At 40.8% G+C, this 22546-nt stretch overlaps 1 protein-coding gene across 1 annotated transcript in view; it reads right to left on the reverse strand.

Moving 5' to 3' along the window:
- The window catches only part of LOC126199332 (nuclear cap-binding protein subunit 1), a 204867-nt gene that overhangs the window by 91800 nt on the left and 90521 nt on the right, over window positions 1-22546 (reverse strand). Inside the window, exon 9 of the mRNA XM_049936182.1 lies at window positions 2015-2082. Within this exon, the coding sequence (XP_049792139.1) occupies window positions 2015-2082 (68 nt within the window). The remainder of the gene's footprint in view (window positions 1-2014; window positions 2083-22546) is intronic.

Raw genomic sequence — 22546 nt, forward strand, 5'->3', positions numbered from 1 at the left:
TTCCCTGGCCGATGGATCAGATGAGACGGTCCAGTTGCATGGCCTTCTTGTTCATCGGATCTCAAACCGTGTGATTTCTGGTTATGGGGCCATCTCAAAAGTATTGTGTATGCAGAGCCCATTCCAGACATGGAAACCATTTTCAACACATACTGTAACTCGGGCTGCACAGTACCGCACATATTAGACCGCAGACTCTGTAACAAAATATGATCGAATAAATGGTCTCTAGGATGGAAGCCACACGTTTCCGGACATAAGTTCTATAGAACTTTTTTGATCTGTATCCTCTCAGTGATCAATCCCTAGAGTCTGTACACAGTGGAAAAAATCTCCCTGTACAGAAACTTACTGACAGTTGATTTTCTAAGGATAACTGAACAAAACATGTGGCTTCGTTCCAGAATAAAATTTCTTACTTTGTAGTGAAAATCTTACTGAAATGAGCAATTGCGAAACTTAACAAACTGAGTGTTGGATCAGGATGTAAAACAAATCACTATACTTCCTCGAGCATTACATTTGATTCAACTTAGCACCACTCTCTCTCCTTTTCTTTTGTGGTGGTTCTGCATCATTAGGAGGACAACTATGTGAACAGGTGACTAGTTGTACTGTATCTCTGAATTCGTCCATGATGTTTTCTGCAAGAATTCATGTGTCAAGACCACTAAAAAGAAAGACAGGGATTCAGGTTCTAGTCCCAATTAAGAGAGTGTTTTACCTATGATGAAGGTTCACTTTAATCAGACTGAAATAAACTTTACTGAGATAATATTTACTCCCTTTTTTATGGAGCCTTTGCAATGATTTTAAAACACACACACACACACACACACACACACACACACACATCCTGGCAGATTAAAAAGTGTGCCGGGCTGAGACTCAAACTCGGGACCTTTGCCTTTCATGGGCAAGTGCTCTACCACTGAGCTACCCACGCACGACTCACGCCCTGTCCTCACAGCTTTACTTCCGCCAGTACCTCGTCTCCTACCTTCCAAACTTTACAGAAGCTCTCCTGCAAAACTTGCAGTACTAGCACTCCTGAAAGATAGGATATTGCAGAGACATGGCTTAGCCACAGCCTGGGGGATGTTTCCTGAATGAGATTTTCACTCTGTAGCAGAGTGTGCGCTGATATGAAACTTCCTGGCAGATTAAAACTGTGTGCCGGGCTGAGACTCGAACTTGGGACCTATGCCTTTTGCGGGCAGAGTGAAAATCTCATTCTGGAAACATCCCCCAGGCTGTGGCTAAGCCGTGTCTCCGCAATATCCTTTCTTTCAGAGGTGCTAGTCCTGCAAGTTTCGCAGGAGAGCTTCTGTAAAGTTTGGAAAGTAGGAGACGAGGTACTGGCGGAAGAAAAGCTGTGAGGATGGGGCGTGAGTCGTGCTTGGGTAGCTCAGATGGTAGAGCACTTGCCCGCGAAAGGCAAAGGTCGCGAGTTCGAGTCTCGGCCCGACACACAGTTTTAATCTGCCATGAAGTTTCAGTCCTTAATAGTGTTCCTCACATATTTCTTTACTGTGGCAAGAATGGATGACTTTTACTATATGTTTAGATGATTGATGCAGGTGGCACACTGCTTTTCAACTCAAGTTTTCTGTGAAGAGCATCGATGGGCATCCCCCATGCTCCATTCCGAATAGTAGAATGCACCTAACCGTTCAACCATACTCTTATTTTTTATAAAATTACTTTTTATGTCTTTTTAAGGCAGACAAGCTCATAGGTATTTTAAAAAATTGAAACAGCATTTTTTGCATGTTTCTGTGATTCCAACATCAATTGGATTCAAACAGAAGTGCTCTCAATACTATGCCCAGATTACATTTAATATGGTATTTACACATAGTAATCTGATGAGTGTTAAAACCTTTACAATGAATGATCCTATGATAAATTTTTATTAGCACAATTACTTAAATTAGTGTACACACATTAATTCATAAATTCCTTCCATGTTTCTTTTTACAAAAAGGATTTCGTAAAGTGACCAGCATCTTACCTGTCAAAGCATGAGACATTCATTGTGTCAATTCTCATAAAAAGAATTTCTGTTGCTTGAGCCAGCACCTGAAAGAGAACAAAGTTAAATAAGAATGGTGCTGATAATATGTCACATATTAAACAACATGTCATATTCTAGAATCTACTGAAACATCATATTCCATTCTGAGATGACATTACAGAGTAAATAGATATTAGGAGATTGTGTAATAATGATAGTCATCTACGAAGACTTTAGAAGTGAGTGAGGGAGCAAAAGTGTGCAGCTAAATATTCAGACATAATTATGCAGAAATGTGTGAAATGTATGGTAAAGGTAAGTTTACATAGGCCATAGAAACCACATACTGCTGACAATACAGCCCAGTAATGTTGACCTGGAAGATTTCCAGTCACAAATTATAGCCCATGTTCGGCAATATTTCTGGCCATCGTTGCCCGATAATATTGGTAGTAAATTTGTTAACATTGAGTATAGATTTAAGTGTCAGGAAGTCGTTTCTGAAAGTATTTGTATGGAGTGTAGCCATGTATGGAAGTGAAACATGGACGATAAATAGTTTGGACAAGAAGAGAATAGAAGCTTTTGAAATGTGGTGCTACAGAAGAATGCTGAAGATTAGATGGGTAGATCACATAACTAATGAGGAGGTATTGAATAGGATTGGGGAAAAGAGAAGTTTGTGGCACAACTTGACTAGAAGAAGGGATCGGTTGGTAGGACATATTCTGAGGCATCAAGGGATCACCAATTTAGTATTGGAGGGCAGCATGGAGGATAAAAATTGTACAGGGAGACCAAGAGATGAATACACTAAGCAGATTCAGAAGGATGTAGGTTGCAGTAGTTACTGGAAGATGAAGAAGCTTGCACAGGATGGAGTAGCATGGAGAGCTGCATCAAACCAGTCTCAGAACTGAAGACCACAACAACAACAACAACAACAACAATACATTTCTGGACCAGAAGTGTTTACACAGGCAACAATACTGCTAAGAAATGGACAAAGGTGAGCTACTAAACATGAGTATAACTCCTTACTCTTGCATTCCACAATGAAAAAACGCAGCATGAAATTAGAAATCAGGCTTCATGGAAGTGTGGGATTTTCTTTTTTTTCCCCAAGTAAGCAAACTCACTTCTTTCTCTTTCAGAATGTCGAAACACAGTTGCAAATAACAATTTTGTTTGTGTGATCATCTTTCGCAGCCAGTATATCAATACACATTTTTTTATCTTGAAAATTCTTTTTATTAGTGCAATATCTGTGTGTTCCATATATGTTTCATCTTTTATATTATAAGCATATTCAGTGGATTTTTTCTGGAAAATAGAGTTCTGATTTCCTTATACTTATAGATACAAAACTGTTCTCACCCTGAGGTTGGATTCCATTAGAAAATTTGTGCACCACACACAACAAGTATTGCAAACAAGAGAAACTCCAGGATTGGTTGTATAAATTTGAAACCATTATTATTATTATTATTATTACTGCATATTGACTACAATCACTTAATGATCATCTTCAGTGCAAGACTAAGTCCTTCGCTATGAAAATCATGTTTGAAGTTATATTTTGTGCATGGTTATTACGAGTCCACTGGACTTAGTCTTGGATTGAAGCTGACCACTCTGTGATTAAAACTGATAATAATAATAATAACAAAAACTTTAAAAAAAAAAATTTCAAATTTATATGACCAATGCTGGAGATTCATTTGTAGTTCTTATAGTTACTCAGTAACTGTGCTCATATGACCTGCTAAAATCTGTGCTTCCTCTCGAGTGATCATAAGCTGGAGGGTTCACTTCCACAACACTGCTGATTTTTCATAAGTGTAGTGAAAGTGCCCCCTCCGGCCTGAGGAAATGCAGATTTTGGCAAGACATATGAGTAAATGTACTAACATTTATGGTGCGAATTGTTTCAAATGTAGAAGTACAAGTAAACCAGAACTGTATTTTTGTGAAAAAATCCACTGGAGATACTTTTAAAAGGTGACATGGGTCTGAAACAAAAATATACTGCACCAAACAAAAAGGTATTTTCAAGTTAAATAATGAATCTTATATCATGAAAGCAATTGCTCTGACAATTGGTAAGAACTATACCAATAAGAGAAAGATTGTAAACCAGTTTACAACCATATTGGCACTCACAGTTGTTTTTGACTACTGCTGATTCATACAGAACTTATTTAAACATACACAGTAATGATTGCATTTAAGTCATTTATTTTTATTTTCAGATGACCGGTTTCGATCTTCTAAAAGATCATCTTCCAATCTTACATTCTGTGAAGAGGAATCAAACATGATACGACAGTTAACATTTGAAAAAGACACTAAAATAAAATAATATAGTACAAAACGCAGTTAGTATATCCTCAATGACCACAGGAACCATTGGCGTGGAGCAGGTGCATCTGTGCAGGTGTGGAGAACACTGCTAAACACGACTCATCTGCCGGCAGTTAAACAGCCATGCCCATAGTCTTTAGCATGAAGTCATTGGTAGCCAATGGCTGTGAGACTTTATTACATTGTGTGAAGAATGTGTACTAGAAGTATAATTATTAGGAGTTTGATCCTTGAGAAAACAACAAAGGATATTTTGACGTTATAAAGAAGAACCTATGTTATAAAAGCAGCGTAATAAAGAAACAGTCACTACTCAATGACAGTGCTCATTTAAATGTCAGCTGCCCTCCAGAGGGCCTTCTGGTAAACATAAACATAAACATACAAACTGTCAATCTCTGCCTCATTTACATTTACGTTTACCAGAAGGCTCTGGAGAGGACAGTCCACATGTAAATGAGCACTGTCACTGGATAGTCAATATCTCTCTATTTTGTCACTTTTTATAATGTATCTTCTTCTTTACAACATCAAAATATCCTTTGTTGTTTTCTCAAGACCCAAGCTCCTCACAATTATATGTCTAATACATGTTTTTGCACAATGTAATCAAGTCTCACAACCAATAGCTACCAACGACATTATGCTAGAAACAGTGGGCATGGTTTCTGCTATTTAACTACTGGCAGCCAAGCCATATGTTCACCACAAGCCAGTGTTCTCCACACCAGCACAGATGGACCTGCTCCATGCCAATGGCTCCCAGGGTCATCAAATGCATACCAGATGCATTCTGCGCAACATTATTTTAATTTAGTGTGCTATTCGACTGTAACTGTAGCATTATGTTTTATTCCTTTTCACAGAATGTAAGATCTGAAGATGATCCCTTAAAATATTGAAACCGGTCATCTGAAAATAAACAACTTAAATGTGATCACGACTGTGTGTATTGAAATAAGTTATAATACAAAAATTTGTACAGAAGTTTAACGTACCTTTAAAAAAGTGTACTTTCATCAATATGCCTCTTTGTGCCAGATGTTCACAACACTTTTGTGAAAGACTGAAGGAATTTGTTAAGGCAGTTTGAAATACTAATCAAATGCTTATGTTAAAATATTATTGTGGTTCACCACTAAGGTGAGAGAACTATACTTTTCATAAATGGGATGCATGTACAACCAGAGTTATGAGAGGTGAAAAGTAATGTATACAAAGATGGTAATTGAAAAGTGGAATCAAGAAGCATACATGATGAAACCTGAAAAAGTTTAGAAAATTTAAGAATCTATTAAGAATACAATTATAATTTATGTTTTACTCTTCTACTATGACATCAGCAGTAAGAACGCCGTATTTCAGATTGCAGTCTTTGTATTATTACTTCCTATATTCCACAGCCCTGGCAACAGATGAACAATCACATTTACGAACTTAACATATCCCTCATTTGTCCATGTCTACATTCTTGCAGGCGACAAACAAATGAAGTGCCTCTACACACACACGACTTACAAACTGGAGACAATTAAGTGACTCGGCATGTAGCGCCGTCTGCACGACAAAGAGGAAGCATGGCTGAGAGTGGGAGGGAAGCACTTACAATCAAGAATAGAGATGACTATGGCCCGGCCATACAGAATGTTGGTGGACAACACCAACATCACATTGGGCACATCTCAGCAACTCTCTGCAACAGTTTGGTCCACTAGCAGTCTTGCTATGCTACACCACAATACTATGATGTACTGTAGTCACATTGCAGTATTACTGACTGCAACAATATTTCGGTCAGAATTGCTGGACATTCGGCCCTTGTAAAGTAATTTTAACATTTAAACATTTATAAAGAATCATGTATCAACACGTATGATTGTCTCAGTCCATCACAGCATCAGATGAAGAGGGTTATGAGGTGCTTTTGAAAATATACTGAAAAACACTACACATAGTAAAACACTCCCAAAACACTGTACTTATACATGAACATTCTGTGTGTAGTACACACAATTATTAAATTTAATATGAAAGGATATACCCTCATGAAATATTTTATATTAACTACCTATCAACTACCAAATTCAAGACTAAGCCAGGAGTTAAAAATTTAACTGGAGCAAGAAGCAGAATACAAAACAGCACACTAGTGCAAAATAAGAACAAGTCTCGACCATAGAAATCATAATTTCATTAAGTAAAATTTTTTAAAATGTTTACTATGAGTTTATGATAATTATTTATAAATATATTGGTCCTTAGTACCATTCGAGACAGAAGTATCTGTGTAATAACTTCAAGTTGAACAAATATATTTCAAAGAAGACGCAATACACGAAAGTCACAGATCAAGTAAACAGACTAAGACGTGTGTACACTTTAACAGTCAAATCATAACTGAGTCCAAGTCTAGTGGCTACTGGCTGGCTGGCCGCTTAGGTGGTGGTGCTGCTGCTGCTGTTGCATGGCTGGCACACAGCGCCGCATGTAGAGGACGCGCGTAACTGCGCGGCGGCACTTTGAAAGATCGGCGAGTCACAACACTTTTCCCCCCTTTGAAGTTTTTGCACAGGTCTTGATGGAGGTGGCCTGTAGATCGCTAACGTCCATAGGTGTTGTTTAACTGGCCGTAAAGTTTCGAGGAGGAGGCTTCCTGTATGGACGGAAGTGTCCCCGATGATAACAGGTCGAGATGACAGGAGACCTGGGGGTCGAATCTGCTGGGGCCCTGTGCCCGTTGCGGCAAGTCTGGTTGTTATAACAGGAGACATGGGCGATGTGTCCGCGTCCGTAGGAGAAGGGGGTGAGTAGAGTTGCTCCGACAGATGATGGTCACCTGGTTCCTGCATGGGCAAGTCTCCTGGTAGCATCAGTTCTTGTGCTGGCACCGATATGATGGTGACAAGACTGCGTTGTGAGTAAGGAGAGATTCTAGTATCCCGAGCATCAGATAGAGCCGAATGTGGTGTAGCAGCATCCGGAACAGGCATTGCCGGCACTCGAGGCCGAAGCTGGTTTGAATGACGCACTGCAACACCCGTGTCCGTCTGGATTTCATACAGGCGGTGGCCACGGTGTCGTAAGATGCGGCCAGGACTCCATTTTGGCCACCTGTCGTATCCCCGTACCCATACAAGGTCATCGGCGGTGAACCGGCCAAGCGAAGGCACCCGCGGCCGTGAGGTGGAAGGCCGCAGAAGATGAAGTAGCGTGCGGGGCTGTTGGCCATGTAAGAGCTCAGCCGGGCTGTGGTCACCCATGGGGGTGAAATGGTAAGAAGCCAGAAATTGGAGAAGCGCATCATCAGCAGAAGAAGTCAGAAGTTTCCGCATCTGAGCCTTAAATGTGCGGACCAGTCGTTCAGCCTCACCGTTTGGCTGTGGATGGAACGGAGGGGCCGTGACATGCACGACACCGTGACGGGCACAAAAATCCGCAAAATCGGAAGAGGCAAATTGCGGACCATTATCAGTAACAAGAGTAGAGGGAAGGCCTTCCAAAGAGAAAATGGGAGCTAGAGCATTGGTGGTTGCCGCGGTGGTAGGCAACGCGCAACGGACAATGAAAGGAAAGTTAGAGTAGGCGTCAATAACGAGAAGCCAATAAGTACCTAAAAAAGGTCCCACAAAGTCAGCATGAATACGCTCCCAGGGCTTCTCCGGCGAAGGCCACGGTGACAAAGATGACTTCGGGATGGTGGCCCGTGGCACACAAGGGCCGAAGGCAGTGACCATGTGTGCGATTTCAGAGTCAATGCCGGGCCAGTACACATGAAGAGTCAATGCCGGGCCAGTACACATGACAGCGCGCCAGAGATTTTGTGCGACAGACACCCCAATGCGCTTGGTGAAGGAGACACAAGACTGAAGCACGCAAAGATGCAGGTACCACAACACACGGCGAAGAATTTTCGATGGAAAGGAGGATAACACCATCCCTAGCCGTGATGCAATAATGCAAAGCGTAGTAGTCCCGCAACAGATCAGAAGTCTTAGCAGTCAGACGATCTGGCAAACCCTTCTGAATACAGCGTAAAACCCGGGAGAGGGTAGGGCAGAACCCGTAGCAGCCGCCAGCCTGTCCCCGGTGATGGGGAACCCGTCCACCACCCGCTGCTCGGCAACATCCAGGTGGAAACACAGAAGTTCGTCCCTACTGAATGCCAGATCAGGATCCATGGGAAGGCGAGACAATGCATCAGCATTCGCATGTTGAGCCGTCGGCCAGAAATGAATCTCATAATTGAAATGAGACAAGTAAAGAGCCCAACGCTGGAGGCGGTGTGCAGCCTTGGCAGGAAGTGACGTTGATGGATGAAACAAGGAAACAAGTGGTTTGTGATCTGTAACAAGATGAAATTTGGATCCATAGAGAAAAACACCAAACATATGAAGAGCATAAATAATGGCCAAAGCTTCTTTTTCAATTTGAGAATACTTTTGTTGGGCATCCGTGAGCATTTTGGAAGCACAAGCAATGGGTTATTCAGAACCGTCAGAAAAACAGTGCGCAAGGACGGCACCGACCCCGTATTGAGAGGCATCTGTGGCAAGAACAAGATGTTGGCCAGGTTGACAAGTAGCCAGGCACGGGGCCTGTTTCAGCATAGTCTTCAATTTCTGGAAAGCTGCATCGCATGATGCGGACCAGTGAAAAGGTACGTTTTTATGCAACAGGCGATGCAACGGCTGAGCCACCGAATCAGCAGACAGTAAAAACTTGCGATAGTATGCTATTTTCCCCAAGAAGGCCTGCAGTTCCTTAACAGATGTAGGGCGAGGAAGGGCACTGATCGCAGCGACAGTTTGCTGAAGTGGACGAATACTATCCCGAGAGAGTTGAAACCCCAAGTACGTGATAGATGCCTGAAAAAATTTTGATTTCTGAAGATTACACTTAAGACCGGCAGTCTGTAAGACATTAAAAAGTGTGCGGAGATTTTGAAGATATTCGTCAGTGGTGGAGCCAGTGACAACAATGTTGTCCTGGTAATTTATACACCCAAGGACAGTGAGCAATAATTGTTCCAAGAATCGCTGAAAGAGAGCAGGGGCACTGGCAACCCTGAATGGCAATCGGTATTGATAGAGGCCGAAAGGAGTGTTAAGGACCAGAAACTGCCGGGAAGCAGCGTCGAGAGGAAGTTAATGATAAGCTTCTGACAGGTCAAGATTAGAAAAATACTGGCCTCCAGCAAGTTTAGTGAACAATTCTTCAGGTCAAGGCATAGGGAAAGTGTCGATAAGGCATTGAGCATTTACAGTGGCTTTGAAATCGCCACAGAGACGAATATCACCATTTGGCTTAGCAACGACAACGACAGGAGAGGACCACTCACTGGAAGTGACAGGAAGCAAGACCCCTGAAGCAGTGAGACGATCCAGCTCCCGTTTGACCTGATCACGAAGGGCCACAGGAATGGGCCGAGCCCGAAAAAACTTAGGCTGAGCAGTGGGTTTGAGCATGATATGAGCTTCAAAGTCGTTTGCACGGCCTAACACAGGAGAAAAAAGGGACGAAAATGTCATCAATAAGGAATCCAATTGAGCACAAGGAATAGCATCAGAGACGATATTGACAGAGTCATCTATGGAGAACCCAAACACGCGAAAGGCATCGAAACCAAAAAGATTCTCCGCGTTACTATGGTCGACCACAAATATGGGAACAGTGCGAACGACAGATTTGTAAGATACCTCAGCATCAAATTGTCCCAAGAGAGAAATCTTCTGTTTATTGTAAGTCCGTAATTGCCTAGTGACAGGTGACAGGATTGGAGAACCCAACTGAAGATACGCCTGAGAATTGATGATAGTGGCAGCAGAACCAGTATCCACCTGCATGCGAACATCTCGACCAAGTATTTGGTCAGTGAGGAATAGGTTCCCTGAAACGGAAGTAGTACAGGGTGTATACGTGGACAAGGAAAAAAAATTCCCGGATTTTTCCAGGTTAAAAATACACTTTCTCCTGGATGAAAATACACTTTTTCCGTGTTAAGTGACAGTATACTCTTCCTCGGCACTGTGAAACTCATCAGTCCTATGGTTTTATATGCGGGAGTAGAATTTACCGGTACTCTAGAAAACGAAACTCAGAGGGGGAAAACACGTTTTGAAACACCTTTGATGTGCAGCAACATGTACACTGCATATTTCTGTATTACGAAGGTATAAATTTGAATTCCACCGAACACCGCGTGTTACTTTCCGAAACATTGAAATCGAGATTGCGATGCGCTTTTGTAAGACAGTCATAGCTCCTGTCACGTGAACTCTCCAGCTGATGGCAGCATTCACATATAATATTGGTCTCGAAGATTAATAAGCTGGAAGAGAAGCTAAGCTTCCATATATAATGTTGATCTTTTTTGCGCGTGTTACACTTTAAGATACATCACACAACTGTGCCACTAAAACAATGATAATGTCTGATCTTTTGGGCTCGAAATTCCTCTAAACGGTCATCCTCAAAGAGTTGATTTTTAAATGAGAGTCAAACGCTTTGTGATTTAAGAAATTCATCGTACATTCTCGCTCGTAGTTCATCTTGCGTAAAAGGAAATCTGCTTTGAATGTAACACTTTTCAAACCACCATTCACAATATTTTCCCGCGACCTGTTAGAAATAGGTTCGTTTCAGCAGTTGCAAGAGAACGCCAAATAACAGGCGTCAACGCGCTTGCGCAGCTACGATGACACAGGAAGCCCATATGTTCGTGCGTGTAAAACATTAAAAGATCTTAACGTATGGCATAAAAGAAACAAGACATCAGATGATACTTCAAGAGCGTCGGAATTTCGTGAACCATACTAAAATGCATAATTCGGCTTAAAATGCACATTCGTATGTAAATTTTCTTGGAGTACCAGTACTGTATTATCTCATGTTTGGTTCTTTATTATGGCACAATGCCATACGTGCACTTGAAATGCAGCGAACAGGTGAAACGAGCCAACAGTGTGAAATTAAACACTTCGTTTCAAATAAATTGACTGCCTCAGCAGAAAAGATTAACTTTAAGCCAAATCTCTTTACCAAACCGGCAAAAATAACTTCATTGTTCTGTCAGAAAGTTGGAAATAAAATCTTAAACTAATAACATTTTTTAGTCTTCTGTAATTATGCGAACGTATTTTAATTCATTTGATAGCTCCCGGCCACTAAAGTCTGTTTTGTTATCATTTAATGTGAAAACAAACGAAGAGGAAACAACAAAATCACTGAACGTAAACACAGGTCACGTGGACGCTCCTCACCTCAACTCAGACTGCTCTGTGCATCAGCCCCAGATTTACTAAATTTCCCCGGGGCAATATTAAGTAGTGGCGCCCAGCCACACTTCTGTAACCAGTAGCGGGAGAAGGTAATTCTCATACTAGGCTCAACTGCGCAAGCACAAGAGCCCGCCCGCAACAGCTCAAACCAATCTAATTTAAACAGCTGTCACGTCACGCTCATCGGAGGCAGTTTGTTGTTATAAAGCATTGCATAGTCTTCCTAAAGCCTTTGACACACTTTGCTGTTGGCAGACGCTTGTATGAGCGCTGTTTTGTTGTTGTACACGGTGCATTTCCTTTGTAACTTAAGTTTTATTATTTTCGTTTTTCTCTCGTTCATGTTTTGTTGCTGCAGTATTATTCTGCAGTAGCGGGATACAGTAATATCCTTTGTTAGAGTATTGGCTCTTACCAGTCAAAATCACACAAATTTAACTGGGAACTTAAAAAATGAAAAATTCCCGGAATTCTAAACAATTCCCGGGTTTTTCCCGGTTTTCTCCCGGACGAAAAAATTCCTGGGTTTTTCCCGGATCTCCCGGTTGTCCCGGGTTGTACACACCCTGTAGTACAATTGACAGACAACACAGAATCAGAATCAGCGTCATGTTCATGAACATCATGTATGCGGTCGGATTTGCAAACGGATGACACATGACCCTTTTTTTTTTGCATTTGTGACACACGGCCCAACGTTGTGGACAATCTTCCCGTGAATGTTTCGTGAAACACCGCGGACATGAAAGAAGTTGCCGTCGGTTTTGCTGCAGTTTCTTAGAGGTTTGTATACGGTTAGGCTGAGGCTGCGCTTGGGAGCGTACTGCGGCCATGTCGGCCGGCAGGGACATGCCACACGCTTTGTCAACCTCGCACAGAGGTTGTATTTCCCTGGCGTCGCCCCATGCCTCTATTTGCGGTCCAGCGGCACGAGAAATTTCAAAAGACTGAGCAACGGATAGGACTTCATCTAGAGTCGGATTTGTCGGGCGCAGATCGGATAATAGCATCCCGTACCATGGAATCGGCGTAGGATTCTTTGTGAACTTCAGTAAATAATTGACACTTTCTACTGAGACCGTGAAGTTCAGCAGCCCAAGAGCAATAGGATTGATGCGGTTGTTTTTGACAATGATAAAAGGCAACACGAGAGGCTACCACATGCGTTTGCTTTTGAAAATAGACGGACAGAAGCGAGCACATTTCAGCAAAGGACAAAGACGCAGGATCTTTCAAAGGAGCCAATTGCGACAACATCCGATACATTTGAGGTGAAATCCATGAAAGGAACAGACTTACATGTTTGTTCGTCCGTGACATGAAATGCCAAGAAGTGCTGTCGAAGACGTTTTTCGTAATCAGACCAGTCTTCCACGATATCATCGAAAGGAGGAAAAGTAGGTAGAGACAACGATGAGAGACGCCCTGCATTTGATGCCGCGACAAAATCACGAATCGCATTTGTGAGAAGTGTTTGCTGTTCTATGAGACCTTGCAATAGTTGCTCTAAAGTAGCCATGAAAACATGTGGGTCAACAATGGAAAAGAAAAACCCCATTCTCATTGCCAATTGTAATAACTTCCAGTTGAACAAATATATTTCAAGGAATACGCAATACATGAAAGTCACAGATCAAGTAAACAGGGTAAGACGTGTGTACACTTCAACAGTCAAATCATAACTGAGTCTGAGTCTAGCGGCCGCTGGCTGGCTGGGCGCTTAGGTGGTGCTGTTGCTGCATGGCTGGCACACAGCGCCACATGTAGAGGACGAGCGTAACTGCGCGGCAGCACTTTGAAAGATCGGTGAGTCACAACAATCTGATCTAGGAGTGAATGTCTGATAAAACAAATTCATCAACTACAACATTATGAACATTCCTCTGCAGTGAAAATGAGCTTATAATACAATACGAAAGAAATATTTAAAAAAATGATGGGATTAGAAACAAATTGTTTTGCTGAATGCGTTAAAAGTGTGTATGGAAAATCTACTTATTTAAATATCTTGTATGAAGAATATATCATCACAGGCTACCTGTTGCTGTTGTTGTTGTTGTTGTTGTTGTTGTGGTCTTCAGTTCTGGGACTGGTTTGATGCAGCTCTCCATGATATTCTATCCTGTGCAAGCTTCTTCATCTCCCAGTACTTACTGCAACCTACATCCTTCTGAATCTGCTTAGTGTATTCATCTCTTGGTCTCCATCTACGATTTTTACCATCCACACTACCCTCCAATGCTAAATTTGTGATCCCCTGACGCCTCAGAACATATCCTACCAACCAGTCCCTTCCTCTTGTCAAGTTGTGCCACAAACTCCTCTTCTCCCCAATTCTATTCAATACCTCCACATTAGTTATGTGATCTACCCATCTAATCTTCAGCATTCTTCTGTAGCACCACATTTCAAAAGCTTCTATTCTCTTCTTGTCCAAACTATTTATCGTACATGTCTCACATGCATACATGGCTACACTCCAAACAAATACTTTCAGAAATGACTTCCTGACACTTAAATCTATACTCAATGTTAACAAATTTCTCTTCTCAGAAACAGTTTCCTTGCCATTGCTAGTCTACATTTTATATCCTCTCTACTTCGACCATCATCAGTTATTTTGCTCCCCAAATAGCAAAACTCCTTTACTACCTTAAGTGTGTCATTTCCTAATCTAATTTCCCCAGCATCACCCGACTTGATTCGACTACATTCCATTATCCTCGTTTTGCTTTTGTTGATGTTCATCTTATATCCTCCTTTCAAGACACTGTCCATTCCGTTCAACTGCTCTTCCAAGTCCTTTGCTGTCTCTGACAGAACTACAATGTCATCGGCAAACCTCAAAGTTTTTATTTCTTCTCCATGGGTTTTAATACCTACATCAAATTTTTCTTTTGTTTCCTTTACTGCTTGCTCAATATACAGATTGAACAACATTGGGGAGAGGCTACAACCCTGTCTCACTCCCTTCCCAACCACTGCTTCACTTTCATGCCCCTCAACTCTTATAACTGCCTTCTGGTTTCTGTACAAATTGTAAATAGCCTTTTGCTAACTGTATTTTACCCCTGCCACCTTCAGAATTTGAAAGAGAGTATTCCAGTCAACATTGTCAAAAGCTTTCTCTAAGTCTACAAATGTTAGAAACGTAGGTTTGCCTTTCCTTAATCATTCTTCTAAGATAAGTCGTAAGGTCAGTATTGCCTCATGTGTTCCAACATTTCTACGGAATCCAAACAGATCTTCCCCGAGCTCGGCTTTACCAGCTTTTCCATTCATCTGTAAAGAATTCACATTAGTATTTTGCAGCAGTGACTTATTAAACTGATTGTTCGGTAATTTTCACATCTGTCAACACCTGCTTTCTTCGGGATTGGAATTATTATATTCTTCTTGAAGTCTGAGGGAATTTCGCCTGTCTCATACATTTTGCTCACCAGATGGTAGAGTTTTGTCAGGACTGACTCTCCCAAGGCTGTCAGTAGTTCTAATGGAATGTTGTCTACTCCCGGGGCCTTGTTTCGACTTAGGTCTTTCAGAGCTCTGTCAAACTCTTCACGCAGTATCATATCTCCCATTTCATCTTCATCTATATCCTCTTCCATATCCATAATATTGTCCTCAAGTACATCACTCTTGTATAGACCCTCTATATACTCCTTCCACCTTTTTGCTTTCCCTTCTTTGCTTAGAACTGGGTTTCCATCTGAGCTCTTGATATTCATACAAGTGGCTCTCTTTTCTCCAAAGGTCTCTTTAATTTTCCTGTAGGCAGTATCTATCTTGCCCCTAGTGAGATAAGCCTCTACATCCTTATATTTGTCCTCTAGCCATGCCTGCTTGGCCATTTTGCACTTCCTGTCGATCTCATTTTTGAGACGTTTGTATTCCTTTTTGCCTGTTTCATTTACTGCATTTTTATATTTTCTCCTTTCATCAATTAAATTCAGTATTTCTTCTGTCACCCAAGGATTTCTATTAGCCCTCATCTTTTTACCTACTTGATCCTCTGTTGCCTTCACTACTTCATCCCTCAGAGCTACCCATTCTTCTTCTACTGTATTTCTTTCCCTCATTCCTGTCAATTGCTCCCTTATGCTCTCCCTGAAACTCTGTACAGCCTCTGGTTCTTTCAGTTTATTCAGATCCCATCTCCTTAAACTCCCACCTTTTTGCAGTTTCTTCAGTTTTAATCTACATTTCATAACCAATAGATTGTGGTCAGAGTCCACATCTGCCCCTGGAAATGTCTTACTATTTAAAACCTGGTTGCTAAATCTCTGTCTTACCATTATATAATCTATCTGATACCTACTAGTATCTCCAGGATTCTTCCATGTATACAACCTTCTTTCATGATTCTTGGACCAAGTGATAGCTATGATTAAGTCATGCTCTGTGCAAAATTCTACAAGGCGGCTTCCTCTTTCATTTCTTAACCCCAATTTATATTCATCTACTATGTTTCCTTCTCTCCCTTTTCCTACTCTCGAATTCCAGTCACCCATGACTATTAAATTTTCATCTCCCTTCACTACCTGAATAATTTCCTTTATCTCATCATACATTTCATCAATTTCTTCATCCTGTACAGAGCTAGTTGGCATATAAACTTGTACTACTGTAGTAGGCATGGGCTTCGTGTATATCTTAGCCACAATAATGCGTTCACTATGCTGGTTGTAGTAGCTTACCCGCACTCCTATTTTTTTATTCATTATTAAACCTACTCCTGCATTACCCATATTTGATTTTGTATTTATAACCCTGTATTCACCTGACCAAAAGTCTTGTTCCTCCTGCCACCGAACTTCACTAATTCCCACTATATCTAACTTTAACCTATCCATTTCCCTTTTTAAATTTTGTAACCTACCTGCTCGATTAAGGGATCTGACATTCCACGTTCCGATCCGTAGAACGCCAGTTTTCTTTCTCCTGATAATGACGTCCTCCTGAGTAGTCCCCGCCCGGAGATCCCAATGGCGGACTATTTTACCTCCTGAATATTTTACCCAAGAGGACGCCATCATCATTTAACCATACAGTAAAGCTGCATGCCCTCGGGAAAAATTATGGCTGTAGTTTCCCCATGCTTTCAGCCGTTCGCAGTACCAGCACAGCAAGGCTGTTTTGATTAGTGTTACAAGTCCAGATCAGTCAATCATACAGACTGTTGCCCCTGCAACTACAGAAAAGGCTGCTGCCCCTCTTCAGGAACAACACGTTTGTCTGGCCTCTCAACAGATACCCCTCCGTTGTGGTTGCACCTACGGTACGGCCATCTGTATCACTGAGGCACGCAAGCCTCCCCACCAACGGCAAGGTCCATGGTTCATGGGGGGGACAGGCTACCTATTGTGATTGAAATCACAGGAACAATGACAATGAATAAGTATTCACCTTGTTTTGATACTTTCATGTATTCCCATACACTCTGTTCGATTATAAAGTGTTAATACGAAGTGTATGGTTTCTTAATCAGTGAATTTTGTTGTGAGATTATCATTGGTTGATGCAAATGTTACTTTTTCCAGGTTTGTTCCCCTTAACTAAAAAGGCATATTTTTCCTTGTTGATACTATAGCCCCAACAGCAGAAATGTACCAATTATCCATGTAAATAGTCTTCACACCACTAAAAGAGTTTCACACATTTTGAGCACAACCTTTACCCTGACTAGAAATTTAGCAACCACATTACCACTTTCTTTTTTCCTTTCCAGTGTATATCTTCAAATTGTGACAATATTTATTTTCAGCAAAACACACTTGATACATCTTTATGCCAAATCTAGCTCTCCCTGATGGACTGTACTGAACATATGGAAGCCTGCCCCTCAGTTTCTTCAGACAATCATTGAAGCAGACTTTTTTTTTGCCTGGAACACATACTATTTGAAATCTTTTAGCAATTATGAAATGACTGGCCTTATCTTCAACATTTCATCATTTACTGTTCCTAGTGAATCTGTAGCAGAATGCAAAGGGGTACCTGGAGATAGATGTGAATTGCATCAGTGACTTGTTTAGTGAGAACAGGTTTTAGTTTTTTTTTTTTTCTGGCCAGTTATCTTGATATAAGGTTTCTTTGTCTGTTACATAAGGATGCAGAGAGAAAAGATTGCCTTCAATTTCTCTACTGCTACAGGAAATCCGGAACGAATGTTTTAGCTGCATAAGGGATTGTTTCTTTTGAAACTGACACAATAACTGGTGTCAGAAACTCTTTTATGACTTGAAGTTCTGTAAGATTTTGTCCCAGATTTTGTGGAAATGTAGTTTCTATTTCAGATATCAAAGAAAAAATACAATTTTTTGAATCATTTGCTACATTGTCCCATTCAAATCAGCTGTTTTTGGACAGTCTGCAAAAACTTTTTTTTATCAGCGCTCTGTGTTGTGTACATTCATTTCCCCACTGCTGAAAATGCTACTGTTATCCCTTTCTGATGTACCATTTGCACTGACTTAGTTTTCACCATAGCTTTCTCATTAAAAAATAAAAGAACTCAATTATTATGGCTGCTTCTTAATATGGGGCAGGCACGCCAAGACGACTGTTGGTGATGTGATTGTGAAGTGGAAACACGATGGAACAACCACATCTAAACCAAGACCGGGCAGATGTCATGTACTGACAGACAGAACAGTCAAGCAATGAACAAAGTGGTTGTAAAAAAGGCATTAAATCAGAGAAAGGTATCGCTCGAGGCATCTGTGATGCAGTGGTTTGTGGACAATAAAGTAAATGAAATGTCCTGTCCAGAGTTTTACGCTGAACCCAATAAAACACCTCTTGGATGATTTAGAATGTCGACTTCGCTCATGACTCCCTCATATAGCATCACTACCTTCACCAATTTTGGCCCCTGAAGATGAGTGGACTGCCATTTCTCCACAAACATTCACATACCCTCTGCATTTGTCCCGAGCAGAGTTCAACTAATCATAAAGACAAAAGGTGGGCACATCCCAAATTAATGTCGACTAATAGGTGTCTGAATGCGTTTCATCTGGTAGTGTAGTTGGTTTATTGATTACAATCAACAAACGGGTAGAGTTGACACACATAATCAGTATCCCCATCCTCTAATCCTATTATGGGAAAATATGTCAAAGGTTGTATACATGGAAGAAGCCTGAAAATACTGACAGGTTTCAGATAGATTATATAATGGTAAGACAGAGATTTAGGAAACAGGTTTTATTGTAAGACATTTCCAGGGGCAGATGTGGACTCTGACCACAATCTATTGGTTATGAAATGTAGATTAAAACAGAAAAAAACTACAAAAAGGTGGGAATTAAAAAGATGGGACCTGGATGAACTGGCTAAACCAGAGGTTGTACAGAGTTTCAGTGAGAGCATAAGGGAACAAGTGATAAGAATGGGGGAAAGAAATACAGTAGAAGAAGAATGGGTAGCTTTGAGGGATGAAGTAGTGAAGGCAACAGAGGATCAAGTAGGTAAAAAGATGAGGGCTAGTAGAAATCCTTGGGTGACAGAAGAAATACTGAATTTAATTGATGAAAGGAGAATATATAAAAATGCAGTAAATGAAGCAGGCAAAAAGGAATACAAACGTCTCAAAAATGAAATCGACAGGAAGTGCAAAATGGCTAAGCAGGGATGGCTAGAGGACAAATGTAAGGATGTAGAGGCTTGTCTCACTAGGGGTAAGATAGATACTGCCTACAGGAAAATTAAAGAGACCTTTGGAGAAAAGAGAGCCACTTGTATGAATATCAAGAGCTCAGATGGAAACCCAGTTCTAAGCAAAGAAGGGAAAGCAAAAAGGTGGAAGGAGTATATAGAGGGTCTATACAAGAGTGATGTACTTGAGGACAATATTATGGATATGGAAGAGGATATAGATGAAGATGAAATGGGAGATATGATACTGCGTGAAGAGTTTGACAGAGCACTGAGAGACCTAAGTCGAAACAAGGCCCCGGGAGTAGACAACATTCCTTTAGAACTACTGACGGCCTTGGGAGAGCAAGTCCTGACAAAACTGTACCATCTGGTGAGCAAAATGTATGAGACAGGCGAAATACCCTCAGACTTCAAGAAGAATATAATAATTCCAATCCCAAAGAAAGCAGGTGTTGACAGATGTGAAAATTACCGAACTATCAGTTTAATAAGTCACGGCTGCAAAACACTAACGCGAACTCTTACAGATGAATGGAAAAACTGGTAGAAGCCGACCTCGGGGAAGATCAGTTTGGATTCCGTAGAAATGTTGGAACACGTGAGGCAATACTAACCTTAGGACTTATCTTAGAAGCTAGATTAAGAGAAGGCAAACCTACGTTTCTAGCATTTGTAGACTTGGAGAAAGCTTTTGACAATGTTGACTGGAATACTCTCTTTCAAATTCTGAAGGTGGCAGGGGTAAAATACAGGGAGCAAAATGCTATTTACAATTTGTACAGAAACCAGATGGCAGTTATAAGAGTCGAGGGGGCATGAAAGTGAAGCAGTGGTTGGAAAGGGAGTGAGACAGGGCTGTAGCTTATCCCCGATGTTATTCAATCTGTACATTGAGCAAGCAGTAGAGGAAACAAAAGAAAAATTCGGAGTAGGTATTAAAATGACCTGGGTGACAATCTGAGCAGTTCTCTTAAGTTGTTCGCAGATGATGCTGTAATTTACCGTCTAGTAAGGTCATCCGAAGACCAGTATCAGTTGCAAAGTGATTTAGAAAAGATTGCTGTATGGTGTGGCGGGTGGCAGTTGACGCTAAATAATGAAAAATGTAAGGTGATCCACATGAATCCCAAAAGAAATCAGTTGGAATTTGATTACTCGATAAATAGTACAATTCTCAAGGCTGTCAATTCAACTAAGTACCTGGGTGTTAAAATTACGAACAACTTCATTTGGAAAGACCACATAGATAATATTGTGGGGAAGGCGAGCCAAAGGTTGCGTTTCATTGGCAGGACACTTAGAAGATACAACAAGTCTACTAAAGAGACAGCTTACACTACACTCGTTCGTACTCTGTTAGAATATTGCTGCGTGGTGTGGGATCCTTACCAGGTGGGATTGACGGAGGACTTCGAAAGGGTGCAAAAAAGCGCAGCTTGTTTTGTATTATCACGTAATAGGGGAGAGAGTGTGGCAGATATGATACGCGAGTTGGGATGGAAGTCATTAAAGCAAAGACGTTTTTCGTCGCCGCGAGATCTATTTACGAAATTTCAGTCACCAACTTTCTCTTCCGAATGTGAAAATATTTTGTTGAGCCCAACCTACACATGTAGGAATGATCATCAAAATAAAATAATAGAAATCAGAGCTCGAATAGAAAGGTTTAGGTGTTCGTTTTTCCCGCGCGCTGTTCGGGAGTGGAATGGTAGAGAGATAGTATGATTTTGGTTCAATGAACCCTCTGCAAAGCACTTAAATGTGAATTGCGGAGTAATCATGTAGATGTAGAAAATCCATGGAGAATAAATAAAAATTTAAGGTTCATTGATGACACTGTAATTCTGTCAGAGACAGCAAAGGACTTGGAAGAGCAGTTGAATGGAATGGACAGTGTCTTGAAGGGAGGATATAAGATGAACATCAACAAAAGCAAAACGAGGATAATGGAATATAGTCTAATTAAGTCGGGTGATGCTGAGGGAATTAGATTAGTAAATGGGACACTTAAAGAAGTAAAGGAGTTTTTCTATTTGGGGAGTAAAATAACTGATGATGGTCGAAGTAGAGAGGATATAAAATGTAGACTGGCAATTGCAAGGAAACTGTTTCTAAAGAAGAGGAATTTGTTAACATCGAGTATAGATTTAAGTGTCAGGAAGTCGTTTCTGAAAGTATTTGTATGGAGTGTAGCCATGTATGGAAGTGAAACACGGACTATAAATAGTTTGGACAAGAAGAGAATAGAAGCTTTTGAAATATGGTGCTACAGAAGAATGCTGAAGATTAGATGGGTAGATCACACAACTAATGAGGAGGTATTGAATAGGTTTGGGGAGGAGTTTGTGGCAAAACTTGACTAGAAGAAGGGATCGGTTGGTAGAACATGTTCTGAGGCATCAAGGGATCACCAATTTAGTATTGGAGGGCAGCTGGAGGGTAGAAATCGTAGAGGGAGACCAAGAGATGAATACACTAAGCAGATTCAGAAGGATATAGGCTGCAGTACGTACTGGGAGATGAAGAAGCTTGCACAGTATAGAGTAGCATGGAGAGCTGCATCAAACCAGTCTCAGGACTGAAGACCACAACAACAACAACAACAACAACAACAACATGTCAAAGGATATAAGAAGATATATTTCTATCTTCTGTATGTACCAACATCAGTGCCATCATTACCTACCACAGAGGAAGAAGTCCACTAGGTGCTTGCACAACATTGCAGACCTGTTCTTGAAAAATGTGATCTTCCCTGATTACATTTGGAAAGCTGCCCTCAATGGGATGTTAGAAAGTACATAGATGAGGAGCTGGTGACATCACAGCATGAAATTCCACATTCCATTACATCACAAAGCATGAAATGAAGAATCTAGCATAGGTTTAAGAAGCCGAACTTTCGTGATGCCATAATCTATGGAGTTACACTCCATATTTGGGAGGTGTTCTTTCTTTTAATAATAGCATATGTGTGTAAGGAGATAATCTGCTTCAAACCATCAGCATATTGAGAATCTCTCAAAAAGTATTGTTTTTGGTAAAATTTGTTGTAATAAAATGACCAATAATTACATATCTGTAGTTAAATGCTGCATGTATTTGATGCTTTTAGTGTTACTTTTTTCACTTTATGTTTTCTAATAGATTCTGGGAAGATTCATAGAGAAGTAATATGGGCAACAGTCTATGTTATTTTAATTTTTTGTGTGTGTATGTTTGTGTT

This window comes from Schistocerca nitens, chromosome 8, assembly GCF_023898315.1.
Source record: "Schistocerca nitens isolate TAMUIC-IGC-003100 chromosome 8, iqSchNite1.1, whole genome shotgun sequence".
In the NCBI taxonomy this organism is placed as follows: Eukaryota; Metazoa; Arthropoda; class Insecta; order Orthoptera; family Acrididae; genus Schistocerca; species Schistocerca nitens.